This window comes from Eriocheir sinensis, unplaced genomic scaffold (assembly GCF_024679095.1).
Source record: "Eriocheir sinensis breed Jianghai 21 unplaced genomic scaffold, ASM2467909v1 Scaffold436, whole genome shotgun sequence".
NCBI lineage: Eukaryota > Metazoa > Arthropoda > Malacostraca > Decapoda > Varunidae > Eriocheir > Eriocheir sinensis.
In genome coordinates this window covers 300,430-319,463 of record NW_026111761.1, presented here as the reverse complement: position 1 = coordinate 319,463, position 19,034 = coordinate 300,430, and the positions used below count along the sequence as shown (strand labels likewise).

The 19,034-nt window shown below is 43.4% G+C and overlaps 1 protein-coding gene and 1 long non-coding RNA gene across 8 annotated transcripts in view; one reads left to right on the top strand and one right to left on the bottom strand.

The window, feature by feature from the left end:
* Positions 1–546: 546 nt before the first annotated feature.
* Positions 547–16,375, top strand: LOC126992306 (uncharacterized). Its single transcript, XR_007746464.1, has 6 exons — positions 547–1,085; positions 1,531–1,719; positions 2,133–2,230; positions 4,991–5,101; positions 9,291–9,373; positions 16,143–16,375. It is a non-coding gene; the product is annotated as an uncharacterized LOC126992306 (long non-coding RNA).
* The window catches only part of LOC126992305 (uncharacterized), a 77,084-nt gene continuing 74,076 nt past the window's right edge, over positions 16,027–19,034 (bottom strand). For 3 of the 7 annotated variants that reach the window (XM_050850966.1, XM_050850965.1, XM_050850967.1), the window contains exon 11: positions 16,027–16,196. In XM_050850966.1, coding sequence (XP_050706923.1) covers positions 16,040–16,196 — 157 coding nt within the window. In that variant the 3' untranslated portion in view covers positions 16,027–16,039. Of the gene's footprint in view, positions 18,300–19,034 lie in introns of all 7 variants that reach the window. The other 4 variants (XM_050850970.1, XM_050850972.1, XM_050850971.1 and 1 more) reach the window with 2 other exon arrangements.

Here is a 19,034-nt window from a genome sequence, read left to right as displayed (position 1 = left end):
TTTACTCTTCTCTCCAGAGTGAGCGACATAACCTCCTGACTGAGCTGGTCCAGGAGGTGGTGGTCCTGCAATGCCTATGAGCGATGGGACAACAACCAAATCCCTGGCCACAGCTGCGCTACCTCACCTCCCACACAACATAGGAGGACGCACTAGTGTGAGTGTCCAGTGTAGAAGCATAATTAATTTTCTTCCTATTTGTAAGGAAAGAGAACAACCAAGTGCCAAATCAGCAAAAAGGAAGATAAAGATAAAGTTGCCTTGTCACAACATGCTCCCGAACAGACAGGAGGAGTTGCCAAAGAATCGTTAAAGTTCCAGACATGTTGATGCTTCCATCCTGAGAGAGTGTTAGCTATAGGAGAAACGATAGTAAGAAGGCTGGTCCAGGGTTTACTGATGAAAGGGATGAAGGTCCTGATCAGGAGTACCATGAACAGCACGGCTGATTTTGTCTGGAAAGCTGCGTGTGAGTTGGTCAAGTCACAGGCAAACTAGTTTTTCATACCTGTTTCCTTAGTGCCATTTCCATGTCTTTCTGAGTGTCAATAAGTACCCGGACAACAAAATGGGATGTTTAGTGCCTGACGGGACAGCTTGGTGGGGTAACAAGAGGCGTGATGCGTCTGCCTCCCTTCAAAGCATCTCTGCATTGCTTTAAGAATATTCTGCAAGTTTAAAGCTGATGAAGGAAGACGTACAGCAGCTATAGTCACCATACACTAGGCTGAAGCCCCTGTCCATAGCTAAGGGGGCTGATTGCTTAGATGAAAGGAGGGTAGGCCTTGGTGAGGGAGGGGGCAGGGCATCTGGAGCAATGCAATATGCAAAGTTTGAGTGTCTGGTGAAGTAGTAAGAAGCATGATGTCTGTTTCCTCCACTCACAGCTCACTTGGGGCCTTGGAGCTGGAGAACACAAAGGAAGAACAAACAACAGCAGACCTGATGGTTCTTACGAGGCTGTTTGTGACAAGCTACACTAACTATCTAATCAAAGGTGGAAGATGAAGGACAGCAAGATGAAGAAGCGTCTCTCAGCCCTTCCTCTCGGGTGCCGGCTTTGTCAAACTCTTCATGGAAATTTGGTACGTAGTAGTAGGGCTCATGTTAGCTGGTGATGCAGGGGATGAAAAGTGTGGTGTGTAAGACATGCTTCACACCTTGACTGGTGAAGGCCAACAAGTGGAAGAATACCTTCATTAACCTGACCTAGCCATTGCTTCCTTCAGATATGAGCCTTTCCATATGACAGGTTTTCCTTTTCCTGTACAGATATTTTGAATTAGTTTTCTCTGATTGGTTTTAGAATATCCTTAACAACAAAAGTCACCAAAATTATATGCTCCTGCAGTGATGGCCTGGGGTCACTATTAGATGCACAAGAGTGTACTGAAGGTCTAACATGTGTGTGTAAGCTTACTTGAGGTGCTGTGTACATACACAATAGTAAATTTTTGGGAAAAAAATCATTATTTTGGATATATTATTACTGAATAATCTACTCTGCTATTCTCCTGCCCTCTGACTCAGCACTGACCTCATCATGGCAGAGACTGGGCATGCAACTCTTTGCTGCACAAGGCGACCCATTGTAGTAGCACTGTTGTGTTCCCCAGTGACCTGCCGACCACTGTGCTGCTGATCAAGTTTGTGGAGGAGGGAGACAGTGCGGTGGGCACAGTCATGCTGCTCAACTTTCTCAATGCTTGGAAGGTCCAGGTGAGGAGGTAAACAGAAGCTTGGTCTTCCTCCTGCCATGCTCTTGTCAGCTGTTGTCTAGTTTTTCTTGGCTGAATTCTTCATAAACCAGTTTACTGTAAAAACTCTACTTATTTGTTTCATAAAGTTGTATATTTTTACTTATTTGTTCAATATATATTTAAGGATTTATATATTTATATATGTCAGCTGCTGTCTAGTTTTTCTTGGCTGAATTCTTCATAAACCAGTTTACTGTAAAAACTCTACTTATTTGTTTCATAAAGTTGTATATTTTTACTTATTTGTTCAATATATATTTAAGGATTTATATATTTCCTTTCACGGCTTGAATCAGGAATTGGGATAAAGACTAATTAAGAGAGTGATGGCACTATTCTTATAAGCTTTTTTTTCTTTTTTTTTTTTTCCAGGAGCAAGCTGCAACATGGACGATGCCTTTTCTTGGAAAAATATGTTTTGGAGCCCAACACCACAGAGGTTGCCAGGAGTGAAATTTTTATATTCAAAAGTGAGAAAGATTTTGTGTTTGCTCAGTTTTCAAGTTTCGACCCCATGTATGTGTATACGCAATACAACGTTGTATTACATAAGTATAAATATATATATATATATATATATATATATATATATATATATATATATATATATATATATATATATATATATATATATATATATATATATATATATATATATATATAACGGGCGCTGACCGTTCAAAATGTACATTCCCAATAAGCCTGCCAAGTATGGACTGAAACTTGTCCTTATAGCTGACAACACAAGGGAGTACCTATTGGGGCCAAAACCGTACTTGGGGAAGGGAGATCCACCAGCTCAAGGAAACCTGGGCCTGGGACACTGCCTGACGAAGGAGCTGACTCCGTAGACCATATCATAACACCAACAGGAACGTAACTGTGGACAACTGGTTCACCTCAGTTCCCCTTGCAATCCTTCATATCCACCGTCTGCAACATCCCCATTGATGTTCAGCGTCCTAATGGAGCAATGGAGCAGGCGGTGTTGTTCAATATCAGCTCCTGCATAGTACGGTGCAGGAAGTGTCCTCCGCGGAATGATGTTAGGAAAAGCCGCAGTGTGTGCTTTACTTGTATAAGGAGGCTCTCTGCAGACTCCTCAAATGTAAGTAATAATTTTCTATGAATTGCAACTGTACTAATGTACATTTGTACAAAAATAATCCAAAGACTTTTTTTTTGCACTAATAAAATATCAACTTTTTTGATAGCTTGCCTCAGAACTAGCAGTGGTGCCAGAATGTTAGGGGTACATCAGCTGCATCCCACACTCCCAGGCTGTACTTGGGACACGCTACATGGGAGTACTTGCATGGGAGGGCCTGATACAAAATGTATTGTGAACAGGTGTATTATTTTTCATGAGTTTTGGAGATTTTGGGGGCTATCCAATCTAATACTTACTTATCAATCTTTACATATATTTGTTTCTCCAGAAACAGGATTAAGTTTGCCATTGCCCATGCTGCTTTTAGTTTGAATAAAATGCAATTAGAAGTTTTTTTTTTCATTTTTTAAAAGTTGGTCTGCAAGGACCCCGCATGTGCTAGTGTATAATTTAATAGGTTATGTGTTTAAGGGTTAAATATATTCAAGGGATTTTTTGCCACGTACAGAAACCACGCAATTTCACTCAGTCTTCATAGCAGGGTGGGGGTCGAGAGGGGTGAAGCCCCCCCACCCCACTAGAAGGCTATGTAAAGTTAGGTTGGAGTAGTTTAAATATATTGGACACACGGTGTAAGCTGTCAGAAATATGCAGCGCGGGACGTGTAACCGCAGTCAGTTGATTGTTAAGGAAAGTCCCGCCTGTCTGATGTGGTCTCTAGTTTTATGGATCAAACCTGTCAGTATGAAGTACATGTAACCATCACACTCTGAGAATCATCTATTCTCATCACTGCGTTTATACATCAGTGATAACTGATTACTGTCCAGTCGAATACAAAAGACAATACACGGATCAGTATAACACATTATAATACACCGTCAGGTGTCCGACTGCTTGACGTACATACAAGTACAACATGCGGAGCACTATAACACGTAAGAACACAACTTCAACGGATCTTACACCGTCAGGGTCTATAAACACCTCGGGCTCTCGGTCGTTCGTCCGCCTCAACGTCTTCCCTGCACCAACTTCCTTAACCGTCTGCCCTTTGCCTTCGTACTCGCCTCCCTCCTGTGTGGGACACACTCATGGCTCTGAACAAGGACGCCTTCAGACGACTGTAGGCCGGCCTGATGGATTTGGTGACCTCTCTGACCGTACTGTCATAACATTCCCGACGATAAATGGCCTTTGCGATAGTAAACCTCTCCCTTATTCCTTCCTCTCCACTCTTCCACCTCTCTCCTCATCTCTCTCCACTTCTCACCTCTCACTTCCTCTCATTTTCCTCTGATCGCCAAACATAACACAGGGAAGTTTCCGTAAACTTTCGGTTTTTCCCCATTTTAGGAGGGAGGACCTCTTGTAAAGAATTAGTGCATTAGTTTAGTTTAGGTTGTGGTTAGATTTGGTACCTCACCTGTCCGCTGCGATCATTTTTTCTTCACTGGTAGCCTGGTAACCTGTACTCCCAGGTCTTTTCTGCCTCTGTGGTGGATAGTGGAGTGTTTCCCATGTGGTATTGGTATGCTGGATATCCCTTCACTGGTAGCCTGGTAACATACACTCCCAGGTCTTTCTCTGCCTCTGTGGTGGATAGTGGAGTGTTTCCCATGTGGTATTGGTGTGCTGGATATCCCTTCACTGGTAGCCTGGTAACATACACTCCCAGGTCTTTCTCTGCCTCTGTGGTGGATAGTGGAGTGCTTCCCATGTGGTATTGGTGTGCTGGATATCCCTTCACTGGTAGCCTGGTAACATACACTCCCAGGTCTTTCTCTGCCTCTGTGGTGGATAGTGGAGTGTTTCCCATATGGTATTGGTGTGCTGGATATCCCTTCACTGGTAGCCTGGTAACATACACTCCCAGGTCTTTCTCTGCCTCTGTGGTGGATAGTGGAGTATTTCCCATGTGGTATTGGTGTGCTGGATATCCCCTCCCAAGGTGCAGGACTTTACATTTTTCTTCCGTGAATTGTAGCAGCCACTTTTTGTTCCACTCCTGCAGCTTTGTGATGTATTCTTGTAGGAAATTAGCAGTCAAGGGGTTATGAACACCCAAATTCTTTATTTTTTCAGAGGCAAAATCACTCCCAAGCTTCCCTTTCCGTAGGAACCGTCCAGCCGCCCCGGAGAGCCCAGCGACCACACCCTGCAAGACAGCCTGCTCATCCCGGGACACACACAGCCTCACATTGGGACTCTTCAAGCATTAGACTGACGGGTAGGTCACACCTGGAGAGAGAGAGAGAGAGAGAGAGAGAGAGAGACTGTGTAACAATTGGCTTTTGAAATAATGCATAATTCCCTTCCTTCCCTTCCTTTCCTCCTTCCCTTCCTTCCTTTCCTTCCCCTTCCTTCCTTTCCTCCCTTCCTTCCTTTCCTCCTTCCTTCCTTTCCCTCCCTTCCCTTCCATCCTTTCCCTTCCCATCCCTTCCTTTCCCTTCCCTTCCCTTCCCTTCCTTTCCTTCCCATCCCTTCCATCCCTTCCTTCCTTCCTTTCCCATCCTTCCCATCCTTCCTTCCCATCCTTCCCTTCCCTTCCTTCCTTTCCTTCCTTCCCATCCTTCCCTTCCTTTCCTTCCATCCCTTCCTTCCTTCCTTCCCTTCCTTTCCTTCCTTCCTTCCTTCCTTCCTTCCCTTCCTTCCCTTCCATACCTTCCTTCCCTTTCCCTTCCCATCCCTTCCTTCCTTCCTTCCTTCCCATCCTTTCCTTCCTTCCTTCCCATCCTTCCCTTTCCTTCCTTCCTTCCTTCCCTTCCTTTCCCTCCCATCCCATCCTTTCCTTCCCATCCTTCCTTCCATCCCATCCATCCTTCCCTTCCTTCCCTTCCATCCATCCTTTCCCTTCCCTTCCTTCCCATCCCTTCCCATCCTTCCCATCCCTTCCTTCCTTCCTTCCCTTCCCTTCCTTCCCTTCCATCCTTCCTTCCATCCTTCCTTCCCATCCCATCCCATCCCTTCCCTTCCCTTCCCTTCCCATCCCATCCTTTCACTTCCCATACCTTCCCATCCCATCCTTCCTTTCCTTCCTTCCTTCCCATCCCTTCCTTCCCATCCTTTCCTTCCCATCCCTTCTTTCCCTTTCTTTCTTATCCCTCCCTTCCTTCCTTCCCATCCTTTCCTTCCTTCCTTCCATCCCTTCCTTCCTTCCCTTCCATCCTTCCTTCCATCCTTCCCTTCCTTCCATCCTTCCCATCCTTCCTTCCTTCCTTCCCATCCCATCCTCTTCCGATTCCTTCCTTCCCATCCCATACCTTCCCATCCTTTCCTTCCTTCCCATCCTTCCCATCCTATCCTTCATTTCCTTCCTAACCCTCTCTTCCTTCAAAAACCTTCCATCCTTCCTTCTCTTCCCTTCCCTTCCCTTCCCTTCCCTTCCTTTCCCTTCCCATCCCTTCCCATCCCTTCCCTTCACTTTCCTTCCCTTCCGTAACCTTCTCTTCCCTTCCCTTCCCATCCCTTCTCCGACACTCAGCATGGCTTCAGAAACAAGCGCTCCTGCCTAACGAATTTATTAGACTTCTTCCAAGGCATATATAAGAACTGGGATGCCCACATCCCCAGTGATGTTATATACCTGGACTTTCAGAAAGCCTTCGACAAGGTACCACACGAGCGACTCCTTAACCCGGCAGCGTCGGCGGACCCATTTTTGGGCTCCCGCGAGTCGGTCCGCTGAAACGACGGACCCCGTATGGGGCTTGGCTCAAAACGCCTAATTCGAGCTAACTGTAGGCGGTGGCGGCATAGAGCAACCCACCATGAATGCCCTGGGTCATTGTGGTGTGTGATTGATCTTAAGGTGGGCTTATTTGTCATAGGTGGTGCTGTAAGGTCATGGCAGACTGAATTAGCCATCCATACAGGAATCACTTGTCAAATTCTCTAAAGTAGACAACAAGCGACTCTCGGCTAGATGCCACGCGTCACGAGTCTGTTTAATTTGTAACAAACACCACCCAAAAATAATGGAGTTTGAGTATAAATAAATATTATAAACGGCTTTATGGTTATGAGTAGTGTACTCTGATACACGTTCCATGCTCTTTTCTTAGTCTCAAAATGCAGTGTAATGTTGCCGTTTCTCGGCCACTTCTCGGCTTTCCCATAGCCGAAGCCCACGGGTTAAGAAACTGCACTCGGCGGGCGTTGGAGCCAATCTGATCGCGTGGATAAGAGATTGGCTCACCGGCAGAAAACAACGAGTATTACTCAGCGGACAGCCTTCCGATTGGCTTCCAGTCACTAGTGGAGTGCCTCAAGGGTCAGTGCTGGGACCCATCCTCTTTATCATATATATCAACAACCTAGAATCAGGACTGAAATCCACAATATCGAAATTTGCTGACGACACCAAGGTGGGTGGAGATGCCCTCACAAAGACCGACTGCGAAATCATTCAGAAAGACCTCAATCACATTATAGAATTGTCGGAAAAATGTCAAATGTCTTCTAATGTTGACAAATGCAAAGTCATGCACATTGGGTCCAGAAATAGTAACCACACATACATCATGAATGGGAGACCTCTGCAAGCGATGCAGGAGGAAAAGGATCTTGGAGTCACTATCAGCAGTGACCTGAAACACGCGAATCACTGTAAAAAAGCAAACAACAAGGCCAACATTGTGCTCGGGTTCATAGCGAGGAACCTCGAGTGTAAAACACCAGACGTGATGCTATCCCTGTATAATTCCATGGTAAGACCGCACCTCGAGTATGCAGTACAGTTCTGGTCTCCCAATTACAGAAAGGACATTGCTTTACTGGAAAGGATTCAACGACGCGCCACAAAGATGATTCCAACCTTCAGGGCTCAACTGTACGAGGAACGACTCAAGCGACTCAATCTCTTTACATTGGAGAAAAGACGCCTGTGAGGGGATATGATTCAAGTCTTCAAGTATCTGAAAAAGTTCAATAACGTCGACTACTCCAAATTCTTTGAACTGCAAACCAACTCAAGAACTTGAAATAACGGTTTACCCATTCAGTCGAGTCGATGTAACACAGACATTGGAAGGAGTTTCTTTTTAAATCGAGTCATCCGCCACTGGAACAATCTTCCCTCAGAAGTAGTAAATGTGAATACCATCAACTCCTTCAAATATAAAATTGACCGTCACTTCACTGCGTCGGGAATAAACTGAATATTAAGGTGCTGTCATCTGCTCCTCAATATTGAGGTGCTTTCATCTGCTCCTCAATATCGAGGTGCTTTCATCTGCTCCTCAATATCGAGGTGCTTTCATCTGCTCCTCAATATCGAGGTGCTTTCATCTGCTCCTCAATATCGAGGTGCTGTCATCTGCTCCTCAATATCGAGGTGCTTTCATCTGCTCCTCAATATCGAGGTGCTTTCATCTGCTCCCCAATATTGAGGTGCTGTCATCTGCTCCTCAATATTGAGGTGCTTTCATCTGCTCCTCAATATCGAGGTGCTTTCATCTGCTCCCCAATATCGAGGTGCTTTCATCTGCTCCCCAATATCGAGGTGCTTTCATCTGCTCCCCAATATCGAGGTGCTGTCATCTGCTCCCCAATATTGAGGTGCTGTCATCTGCTCCCCAATATCGAGGTGCTTTCATCTGCTCCCCAATATCGAGGTGCTTTCATCTGCTTCCCAGGCTCCAAGTGGCTGTCGAGCATCTGCTCCCCAATATCAGGTGCTTTCATCTGCTCCCCAATATCGAGGTGCTGTTGCCTGCACTTCCATATTTCCATGTTTCCTTTTCTCTCCCTTTTTCTTACCCTACTCTCTCTCCCTTCATTCCCTCTCTCCCTCCTCCTCCTCCTCCTCCTCCTCCCTCTTTCTTCCTGTCTTTCCCAGTTCCTGTTATTTATTCCCTAATGTTTCTTTCTCTCCCTTCTCGTTCTTCCCTTCTCCCTTTCCTTCTTTCTCTCCCTTCCTTTCCCTCACGCTCCCTTTCTCTCCCCTCTTTCTGTTTCCTCCCTTCTTTCCCTTTCTTTCTCTCTTCCCTCACCTCTATAGTCATTTTCTCCCTCCCTCCCTCTCCATTTGACTAGTTTTTGGGATCTAAAAATACAGTTTGATAGGTATTACATTATCAATAGCATCATCTTGTTGCATAAAAAAGAACTAGTACACTTTTTTGGGGAAATAATAGACATTTTCTCTTCCTATTATTCAGCCCTCACTATGATGCCCTTAAGGCGTTCAAGTCCTAGGCAGGAGGAAATAGCCAAGGCCTCCCAGCTGTTGATAAGTGTGCTGGGATATGTTACAAGAGTGAGGGTAACATGGCAGGGAAGGACTTAGCCATGTTACAGCAGGGCTCAGGCTCAGGGTTTTAATGGTGCTGTTTTGACGTGAACAGAATGTACTATTGTTATGGCACCAAGGATCAATGTTTACACAGTCCATTAATTCCTAACCTGATTTGTTGCAGGACGAGAACAACAACAACAACAACAACAACAACAACAACAACAAGAGGAGGAGGGGGAGGAGGGTGGTACACAGGAGTGACTGGTGAGTGTTCATTTATCATTAATTTCCTTGTTCCTTCTTGTGTTCAGTTTATTCCTACAATAGTTTCTTTTGTGATAAATTCTTTGCCTTCTTTTTTTCCCATGTACACCTCCATCTTCTTCCTGTCACATCACACACTCCATTTTTTTTCCATGTACAGCTCCGTCTTCTTCCTGTTACTTTCCACACTCCTCCGTCTGTCCCCCTCGTCTGGTATTGTTTCAGTGAACATTCCTTTTTTTTGTAGTGTGTGTGTGTGAGGTGGTGTGGGTCAGGTCACCTCCCCTAAGGGACAGGCAGGCCACACCAAGCACTGGCTCAGGAAATACAGGAAAACTCACTCCACACTTACCAGAACAGTACAACACACAAACAAAAGATTATTCTCACTATATAATTATTATAGTCCGTTTCATTCCCAGACCAGCACAGCTCACCTGAAAAAATATACATATACTTTCAATTCTAGCAAACACCTTAACCACTCAGAAAAAGCAGAGAAAAAGTAATTATGGTCTTAGGAACGTTACATAGTGCCATTGTCTCTTATTATGATGGAAAGAGGAATGAAATGTGAAGAGATCCAAAGTGTTGTTGTGTTGAAGGCACACACAGGCTGCCTGGCCCACTCCTCTTAAAAACACGCTTGCCATTTTCTGGAATGATGGAGTTGGCTTCTCTTACTCTCAAAGTTAAATTTCAAGTTGAAAACACAGTTTATAAGCATTTAAATGTAAATTTGATAGTATCGTTTGCGTTTACTACACCTCCGAGGCCATATGACCGTTTCCCAACGCCACAGAGTAGATGAACTGGGTTTTGATGGGTGGTTCTCCATTTCTTGGCACCGAGGTCGTGTAAAACTATCACCACCCTCACAAGACAGTTCATGGTCCATATTTATAAGCGTCTCTAGCTCCTATATAACTATTTTCAAGGCCACAGAATAGATTATCCTGATTTTCATGTGTGACTCTCCATTTCTTGGCACCGAGGCTGTGTAAAACCATCACCACCATCACAAAACAGTCCCGGCAAGTTCTAGGAGAGGCTTTTCAAACATCCATATTATAACTGTTAAAAATACCTTAAATTCACTGAGAAATAATGCATACCAAAGACCAGGTTATAAATGTTTGTACCCTTTTTTTATTCCATGCCCAGAGGCAGGAGACTGTCAGTAGCAGGAGGGAGGGAGTTGACGACACAAAGAGCCTTGTGTGTGTGTGTGTGTGTGTGTGTGTGTGTGTGTGTGTGTGTGTGTGTGTGTGTGTGTATTTACCTAGTTGTGAAATACAGGAAAAGAACCGTACTAGGCTCGTGCTGTCCCGTCTCCATAATGCTTATTATCCAGTTTGGCTTTAAATTCATGAATTGTTTTTGCACACACAGTCTCCTTGTCAGTCCGTTCCATGTTGTTATGCTTCTGTATGGAAAACTGTATATCTTGGTGTCTCTCCTACAGTCGCTCTTCTTCAATTTCTTACCATTGCCTCTTGTCACACTTCTGTCACGTACCACTAGGTCTTCCCTGTCCAATTTCTCCAATCCCTCTTGTATCCTGTACAATGCTATTAGGTCCCCTCTCTCTCTTCTGCTCTCCAGTGTTGTTAGTCCTAATTTCTCCTGTCTTTCTTCATAAGTATGTTCTCTCAGAGTTTCCGGTAATTTAGTCGCTGCTTTTTGTATTCTTTACAACTTTCTAGTTTTTTCTTCAATCTAGGTGACCACACTAATGCTGCATATTCCAGTCTTGGGCGTATCATCGATGTTATTAGTTTCTTCACCATTTCTTCATCTAAATATGTAAATGCTACTTTTATGTTTCTAAGAAGATTGTATGTTTCCCCAGTTATCCGGTCTATGTTTTCCAAAGGATAACTTGTCTGTTATGATCACTCCCAAATCTTTTTCTTCAGTTTTTTTCATGATTCTTTCATTACTCAGAGAGTAGTTCCCCGATATTCGTCTGCTGCTCTTACCAAACTCCATCACGCTACACTTTTCTGTACTGAATGTCATTTCCCATTTGCGTGACCATTCGCTTATTCTGTCGAGATCTTGGCTCAGGGCTACACAGTCTTCTTCATTAGCCACCCTCCTCATTATTTTAGCATCATCAGCAAACATATTCATATAGCTTGTCACCCCTTTTGTCATGTCATTAATATAAGTTACAAACATAATCGGAGCCAGCACCGATCCTTGAGGGACTCCACTCGTCACTACCATCCAGCTTGATTTATTGTTCCTGATTACTGTTTTCATTTCTCTCTTCGTCAAAAAGTCCATAATCCAATCCAATATTGAACCACCCAGACCTCCAACATGATTAAGTTTCCATATAAATTGCTGGTGTGGTACTTTATCAAACGCCTTCGTTAAGTCCAGGTACACACAATCTGCCCAACCGTCTCTTTCCTGTACTATATCAATTACTCTTAAATAGAAGCTGATCAGATTACTTACACAAGACCGTCCTCCTCTGAATCAGAATTGGCTATTTGTTAATATACTGTTTTCTTCTAAATGCTCAACCCATCTGGTTTTTTTTTATAATTTTCTCACACATCTTTGCTACTACACTTGTTAATGACACTGGCCTATAGTTCAATGGGTCTTCCTTACTTCCTCCTTTATGTATTAGGACGATGTTAGCCCTCTTCCAGTCTCTTGGTGCCTTCCCTTGTGCTAGTGAGACATTAATCAAGTGTGTGTGTGTGTGTGTGTGTGTGTACGTGTGGTTTCAGTGGGTTCATGTACATTTTTTTTAGGCTGTGTGTGTATGTATGTTATTGACAAGAACTAATCTCTCTCTCTCTCTCTCTCTCTCTCTCTCTCTCTCTCTCTCTCTCTCTCTCTCTCTCTCTCTCTCTCTCTCTCTCTCTCTCTCTCTCTCTCTCTCTCTCTCTCTCTCTCTCTCTCTCTCTCTCTCTCTCTCTCTCTCGCCAGGACGGCCCTAATCAATGCTCTCGTGTGCGTGGTAGAGAGAGAGAGAGAGAGAGAGAGAGAGAGAGAGAGAGAGAGAGGCTGATTCCCCTCCCACCCCCTCTATCTATCTATCTCTGTATGTGTGTGTGTGTGTGTTTGTGTAATCCTACCCCAAGGAAAGCCAAAATATTCAGGGATATGACACATGGAAATGCCTAAAACTCCTATGAAAGCCATATCAAATTTGTGTGTTTAGGTTCACGGTACAGAGGAAGGGTTAAACTACCACCAGGGTCACAAAACTACCCCTGGAAATGCCAAAAACTCCTAGGAAAGCCTCATCAATACATATGTGTGTGTGTGTGTGTGTGACAATGTTTGATAATATGAGCAGGCCCCTTCACCAGACCCCAGACGATGCAGGATCTTGCGTCAGTCTTTGAAGGTGGTGTGCCCGGTGCCTTACATTTGGTGATGAATAATCCAAGGGCACAGTAGTCTAGGAAGTCCTGCTGCGTCGCTCTAATCCCTGGAAAACTAACTACAACTGGAGATTTTGTGGCCTCCTTGTAGTCGATGGGCGTAATGACGACTCCCTCGTTCGTTATATTACCCTCGGCATAGCCAAAGGCACAGTCGCAGGCCATGTAACTATAATGGGTGGACATAGCATTGTTACAACACCATTTTTTATTGCCTTGGCCTAGTCTTCGGGCGTATGGACAACTCCCTTAGTTAGTTTTCCCTGGATGTTAGCGAAGCCAGAATTGTGGGCCGTGTACCGGGACCAGGTAGACATGGCTCCTGCTGGCTCTTGCCCGGGGAGAGGCGAGGCGCACAGGTTTATCCATGGCCCTATAACATCTCCCTTGCAGCCACCTTACTGTATTAATATCTGGGGCTATTACCATGTGGTTGGACCTCAGTGACGACAATAGTTAAAGACCGTCAGATGGCAGTGAAAAGTTTGACGCCACGTAAAACTCCAAGTGTATGATAACAAGTCTTTTGCCTAAACTCACAGGTAAACAAACTGTACCAAGGACATTGAGACTATCGCCGGTCACGCCACAAAGGTCTAGGTCAGAGGCTCAAAGGCTCTAGCAAACTCCATGCAACGCTTATTTTAAAACCATGTACGTCTTCTGACAACACATCAACTGCAGCGCTGAGGTTGTCGGCAAAGGAAGCTTTCAAAGGACCCAATTTTACTCTGAAGTGCCATAATGTTAGGCTGACTGCACCACAGACTCTATTAAGGTACTCGTATCGTCAGGCCCAATTGCAGTCTCATTTTCTTCGAAGACCTGGCTGGGTTCCTCCTACCCCGGGTCAGTTTTGGGAGTGCATTCGGCTTCCCCGGAACGCAAACCCTTTCCATGCCCACCTGCCTGCTGCTTCTTCAATTTTGTCCCAGAGAAACACTCATCAGTACCATGACTATTAGTGCTGTGAACAACAGACAGTACTTGCCAGTGTTGTTACCCGCGGCACGGCTTGAGGAATGGACGGCGCAGCGTTTCCAAACTCCTGCGTGTCCCCCTTTGCACTCTGCCTTCGGATCTCCCTGGCGTTTTCACAATAGTCAGCGACGTGACTGTTTCGCTTACAATAGGAACAGTTGAATTTAGGCTTTCCGGTGACAGATGCAACCACGGATGAAGTAGAAGCGCTACCATTATCAATTTTATCATTATTCTGCTCCATATCAGCTACAGCGGGACACCCTGCTCCTTTCTCTTCAGCTTTGGTCTTGAGTTTGAGCAGGAAATCATGTAGTTGGTCATCGGGGTTGAAGACAAGAGATAAGGAACTCCTTCCACACTGGCCTTCCTTACATTCCTGTCTAGTATATATTAGTGCCTTTCATCGCTCGGCCTCGCTACCCGGTGCTAGAATCATTTTAGATATCAAAGGTGTTAGTCATTCACATTTATTCCAGTCAGGGGATATGTGGAAATTTTACTGGCTTGACCTGGGGTAGTTTACTGACTGGCCCTGGTGGTAACGTGATCCTTTTTTTGTGCCAAGAACTTACAGTTGATGAGAGGGGCGGAAACATCTGAGAGCACTGACCTAAGCTTGTATTGAGTTATGGTGCCCCTGTTAGTCAGTCAGCTAGTTAATTACTTCATCCATTAGTTAGTTTATTAGTTCATTGAGTCATTAGTTAGTGAGCAGTCATCACCCATAGTTTGTTAATCAGTTACCTCATCCATTAGTTAGCTTATTAGTTCATTGAGTCATTAGTTAGTGAGCAGTCATCACGCGTAGTTAATCAGTTAGTTCATTCGCTAGTTAGTTTTGTATAGGTGTGAGTGTGTGTGTGAAGGCAGTGCTGTGATTATTAAATTATTTAGGCCGGCACGTCACAGCAGAGGTCATAATAATCCACATGATAATAATCTTTCTGTACATATTCTCATCAATAATTTTCTCATAATTTTGTTGATTTTTTCCTCTTGTCAACAAGGGTCTATACTGTACATTATGGGGTGAGCCAGACTGTGGTGACTCTTCCCTCCTGCTGTTCATCTTCTTCCTCCATTCTTCCTCAATCTCCACACCTTTTCCCTTCACGTATGTTTTCTCCCCTCCCTAAAATTCTCTCGTCTTCCTCAGTTTCCATATCGTCTCCTCCCTTTTATCTCTCCTCCTCCTCCTCTTTTCACTCTAGACATCCTTTTATCTCTCTTTCCCTCCATCATCCTCTCCTTTTCCTCCTCCCTTTCCTCTCCCTTGAATTCATCCCTCCCTCCTTCTCTCTCTTTGCATTCTTCCTTTTGCTCAGAATCTCTCTCTCTCTCTCCACCTATAATCCTTGCCTAGGTTCAATAATTTCTCTCCCTTCCTTTCGTCAGCCCAAAAAATCCTTCCCGCACTAATTTTTCCTCCTTACCTTCCTCCCTCCATGGCTTTCATTCTTCTTCCTCCTCCTCCTCCCTCCTCTTTCGTCGTCTTCCTCCTCCATCTCCGCTCTTCCTTTACGTATATTAATTTTTCCTCCTTCCTGTCGTTCCTTCTCTCCGTTTCCTCCAAACATCATCTTTCTCTCCTCCTCCTCCTTTCTCTTACCTCCCTCTCATTTTGTCCTCTCTTCCTCGTATGGTAGTCTGTCTCCATATATATCGGTTCCATGTTATTTCAGCCACTCAGTTCCTCCTCAGTGCGTAATATTCATACGAGGCGTCTGGCCAAGATAGGGTTTAAGTGACCTGTTCTCGAGTATACTAAGGGTCGATTTCTTCCCCCAGAACACTTACAAGACTCCTGACCCCTTGCCTTTACCATATACAAGGTCTCTAATGCCTATCTTAGTTGGATGTCTTGTAGTTTTTGTAATCTTTGCTTTGGCTGACATAGATTTCACCTTCTCTGTTCTGTTTTTGTAGACTTCTGTGTGTTGCTCAGGCTTCTCCCATTGATATATTTGTTTCATTTGCTGTTTTGTTTATTATTTAGAACTTTGTTTATATATATATATATATATATATATATATATATATATATATATATATATATATATATATATATATATATATATATATATATATATATATATATATATATATTTTTGCCCATTTGGCAAAAAGTGCAAAAAGTAAGACATAAAAATGCTCTTAAGTCCATTTTACTTAAAAGACTCTCCGGAGATAAACTGCTTTGGTGTCTGCAAAATAATAATTAAAAAATTTTCTGGCAATTATAATAATTAAAAAAAATTCTGGCAATTATTTATTTAATAAATACAGCTTTAAACACATCACAACAGAGCACATTTCCTTCAATATGAGGCCGATTCTGCATGAACCTGACATCTTGTTCTTTCTTCTTCCAGAGTGTGTGGTGTGTCGCTTGCAGAGACAGCGCAGGCGGACCAAGACGCCCGAACCTTCAGATGTTCGTTCAGCCGTTCGATTCTGCCGAGGGAAAGAAGTCATGTTAGTCAACTCTGATGACTTGTACATCTCTGTGGACTCTACTCTGCTAGGGACTGTTTTGTAAGCCAGTCACGGAAGATGTGAACTGAATCTGTACTATGAAGTCTTATAAATAAAGTTATGGGCCACACCTATGACTTTATCTTAACCAAAAATACAATCTGGCTATCTCCGGACGCTTTTAGAGGTAAAATTGACTTAGGTACATTTTTCAAGCATTTTTCAAGCATTAACAGCAATTTTTTGTCATTTTCAAGCTACTTTTGAGCCATAAACTGATATTTTGAACATTTTAAAAGCTAATTCTATTTATATTAAAGGGAGAAACAAATTTTTAAACGGCATAAAACTACTTGTATAAAGTAAATATAGATTAATACGAGGGAATAAACATGAGAAATACTAGAGAAGACAAAGGGAACTTAAAGAGAATGACAAGAGATTGCATACATAAAGAGCTCAAAAGTTATAGGAAAAGCAATGGAAGTTAAGAGAAAACATATGAAATAAAAGCCATAAAAACAAGACTTCTGAAAAATGAGAACTCAAAGACGATTAACATCACTAAAAACTGAGGTTTGTGGACAAAATATATCAAAATTAGCTTAAAAATGACCGGAATTTGACAAAAAATTACCAAAATGACAAAAGAATGACCCAAATGACAAAAACATTACCAGAACTTTACAAAAAAAGTACCATAATCTGGCAAAAAATGACCCAAATTTGACAGAATAGAGCTTTGTAGTTGCAAGACTGCGTGCATGGAGTAGGAGGAATGTTAGCCACACCAAGTTAAGCACAACCTACCCAGCGCTCAGAATGAAGACCTACTGAAAGCCTAACGTCACTGCACTTCGTAACGTCACAACAACATGACGTAGGGACTTCAAGTTTGTGGCAGAATGATGACTTATATGCCATGAATGGGAAAACCACCCATGACAACCTGGTTCATCTTCTCTGTGGCTTTGGGAAATAGTTGTGAGGGGAGCCCGTGACGTATAAGGATATTGACGTTAACCTGAAAATCAAGCCACGTAGCTGTTTTCTTATATATAGCCTGTCAATGCACCAGACCTGTCACCCATACAGCACAGTGAGTAATATTAACACCCAGGATAAGGGAGGCCAACACATCGACAGTACCAATATTACCAGGGGTGCAGCGAGCTTGGGACTCGCTCAATACTGCTACCCTGAGAAACCTGATGGAAAGCATTACCCTGAGGTCAAATGAGGGGGTTAAGAGGTAAGGCTTCACATCAAACTACTAAAGAAAGGAATGGTGAATGTACAGTGAAAATTTAATGTTATTCCATGGGTTAATTTAGTGGTTATTATGACGTTTATGAAAGGTAAACAAAGCAGTCCTCAGAGGTTGAATGGGGCGATTAAGTGGTAAGGCTTCTCGTCAAACTACTAGAGAAAGGAACGGTGAATATCCAGCGGAAATTTGACATTATTTCACAGTATAATTTAGTGGTTATTACAGCGTTTTGAAAGGTAAACATATGACTATTATTATACTGCCCACAATATGAGCCTTTGTTGACAGCATGTACTAAGGCTTCAGTGAGAGGGAACAGGAGGTATTTTCATGGTGTGTTTTAGTGGTTATTACGACATTTATTGAAAGGTGAACATATGATTATTCTGCCTGTAGAGTGACCCTTCCTTAACTGTATATACTCAGGCTTCAGAGAGGGAGAGGGAGCAGATGATGATGATGACACACACTTTACTAACTAGAGTTTTTACTTCATTTTGTCCCAAGTTCTCCCTATTTTTCCTCCCTCTCCTTCAGTCTATCTTAAATCCTCTCTCTTCCTCCCTCTCCTCCAGCCTCCAAATATCCCTCCGTTCCCTCCCTGACTGGAGCGATGGAAATGGGGCAGTGATGTGCTTCTCGGATGACTGTTTGGATTATTGAACTCTCTCTTTCTCTGTTCTGACCACCACAATCAACCAAGAGCAACCAAAATTCATCCCAACCTAGCCAAAGGACCAATCTACCAGCCTACCGAACGTCAACCATCTGCCAAACACAGTAACTGAAAGGTAGAGAAAAAGATTGACAATATTACAAAAATTCTTTACCGTCCTGAAACCCACACTTAATGCATGACTCTCTATTCTGACCACCACAATCAACCGAGAGTAACCAAAATTCATCCCAACCTAGCCAAAGGACCAATCTACTAGCCTACCGAACATCAACCATCTGCCATACACAGTAACAGAATGGTAGAGAAAAAGGTTGACAGTGTTACAAAAATTCTTTACCGTCCTGAAACCTACACTTAATGCATGACTCTCTATTCTGACCACCACAATCAACCAAAATCAACCAAAATTTATCTGAACATAGTCAAAGGACCCATCTACCAGCCTACCGAATGTCAACCACCTACCACACACAGTAATTGAATGGTAGAAAAAAAGGTATAAAAATATTACCAGCAAAATTCCGTACAATCCCATGACTCAACTTCACACAAAAAGGGAAAGCAGTAATCCATGAAAAGCCTTCCTTCTGAGTTACTTTAAAACTTTTTATAGAAAGGAAAACTTATCAAAAAGCCTGCCATGTTCTCTCTCTCTCTCTCTCTCTCTCTCTCTCTCTCTCTCTCTCTCTCTCTCTCTCTCTCTCTCTCTCTCTCTCTCTCTCTCTCTCTCTCTCTCTCTCTCTCTCTCTCTCTCTCTCTCTCTCTCTCTCTCTCTCTCTCTCTCTCTCTCTCTCTCTCTCTCTCTCTCTCTCTCTCTCTCTCTCTCTCTCTCTCTCTCTC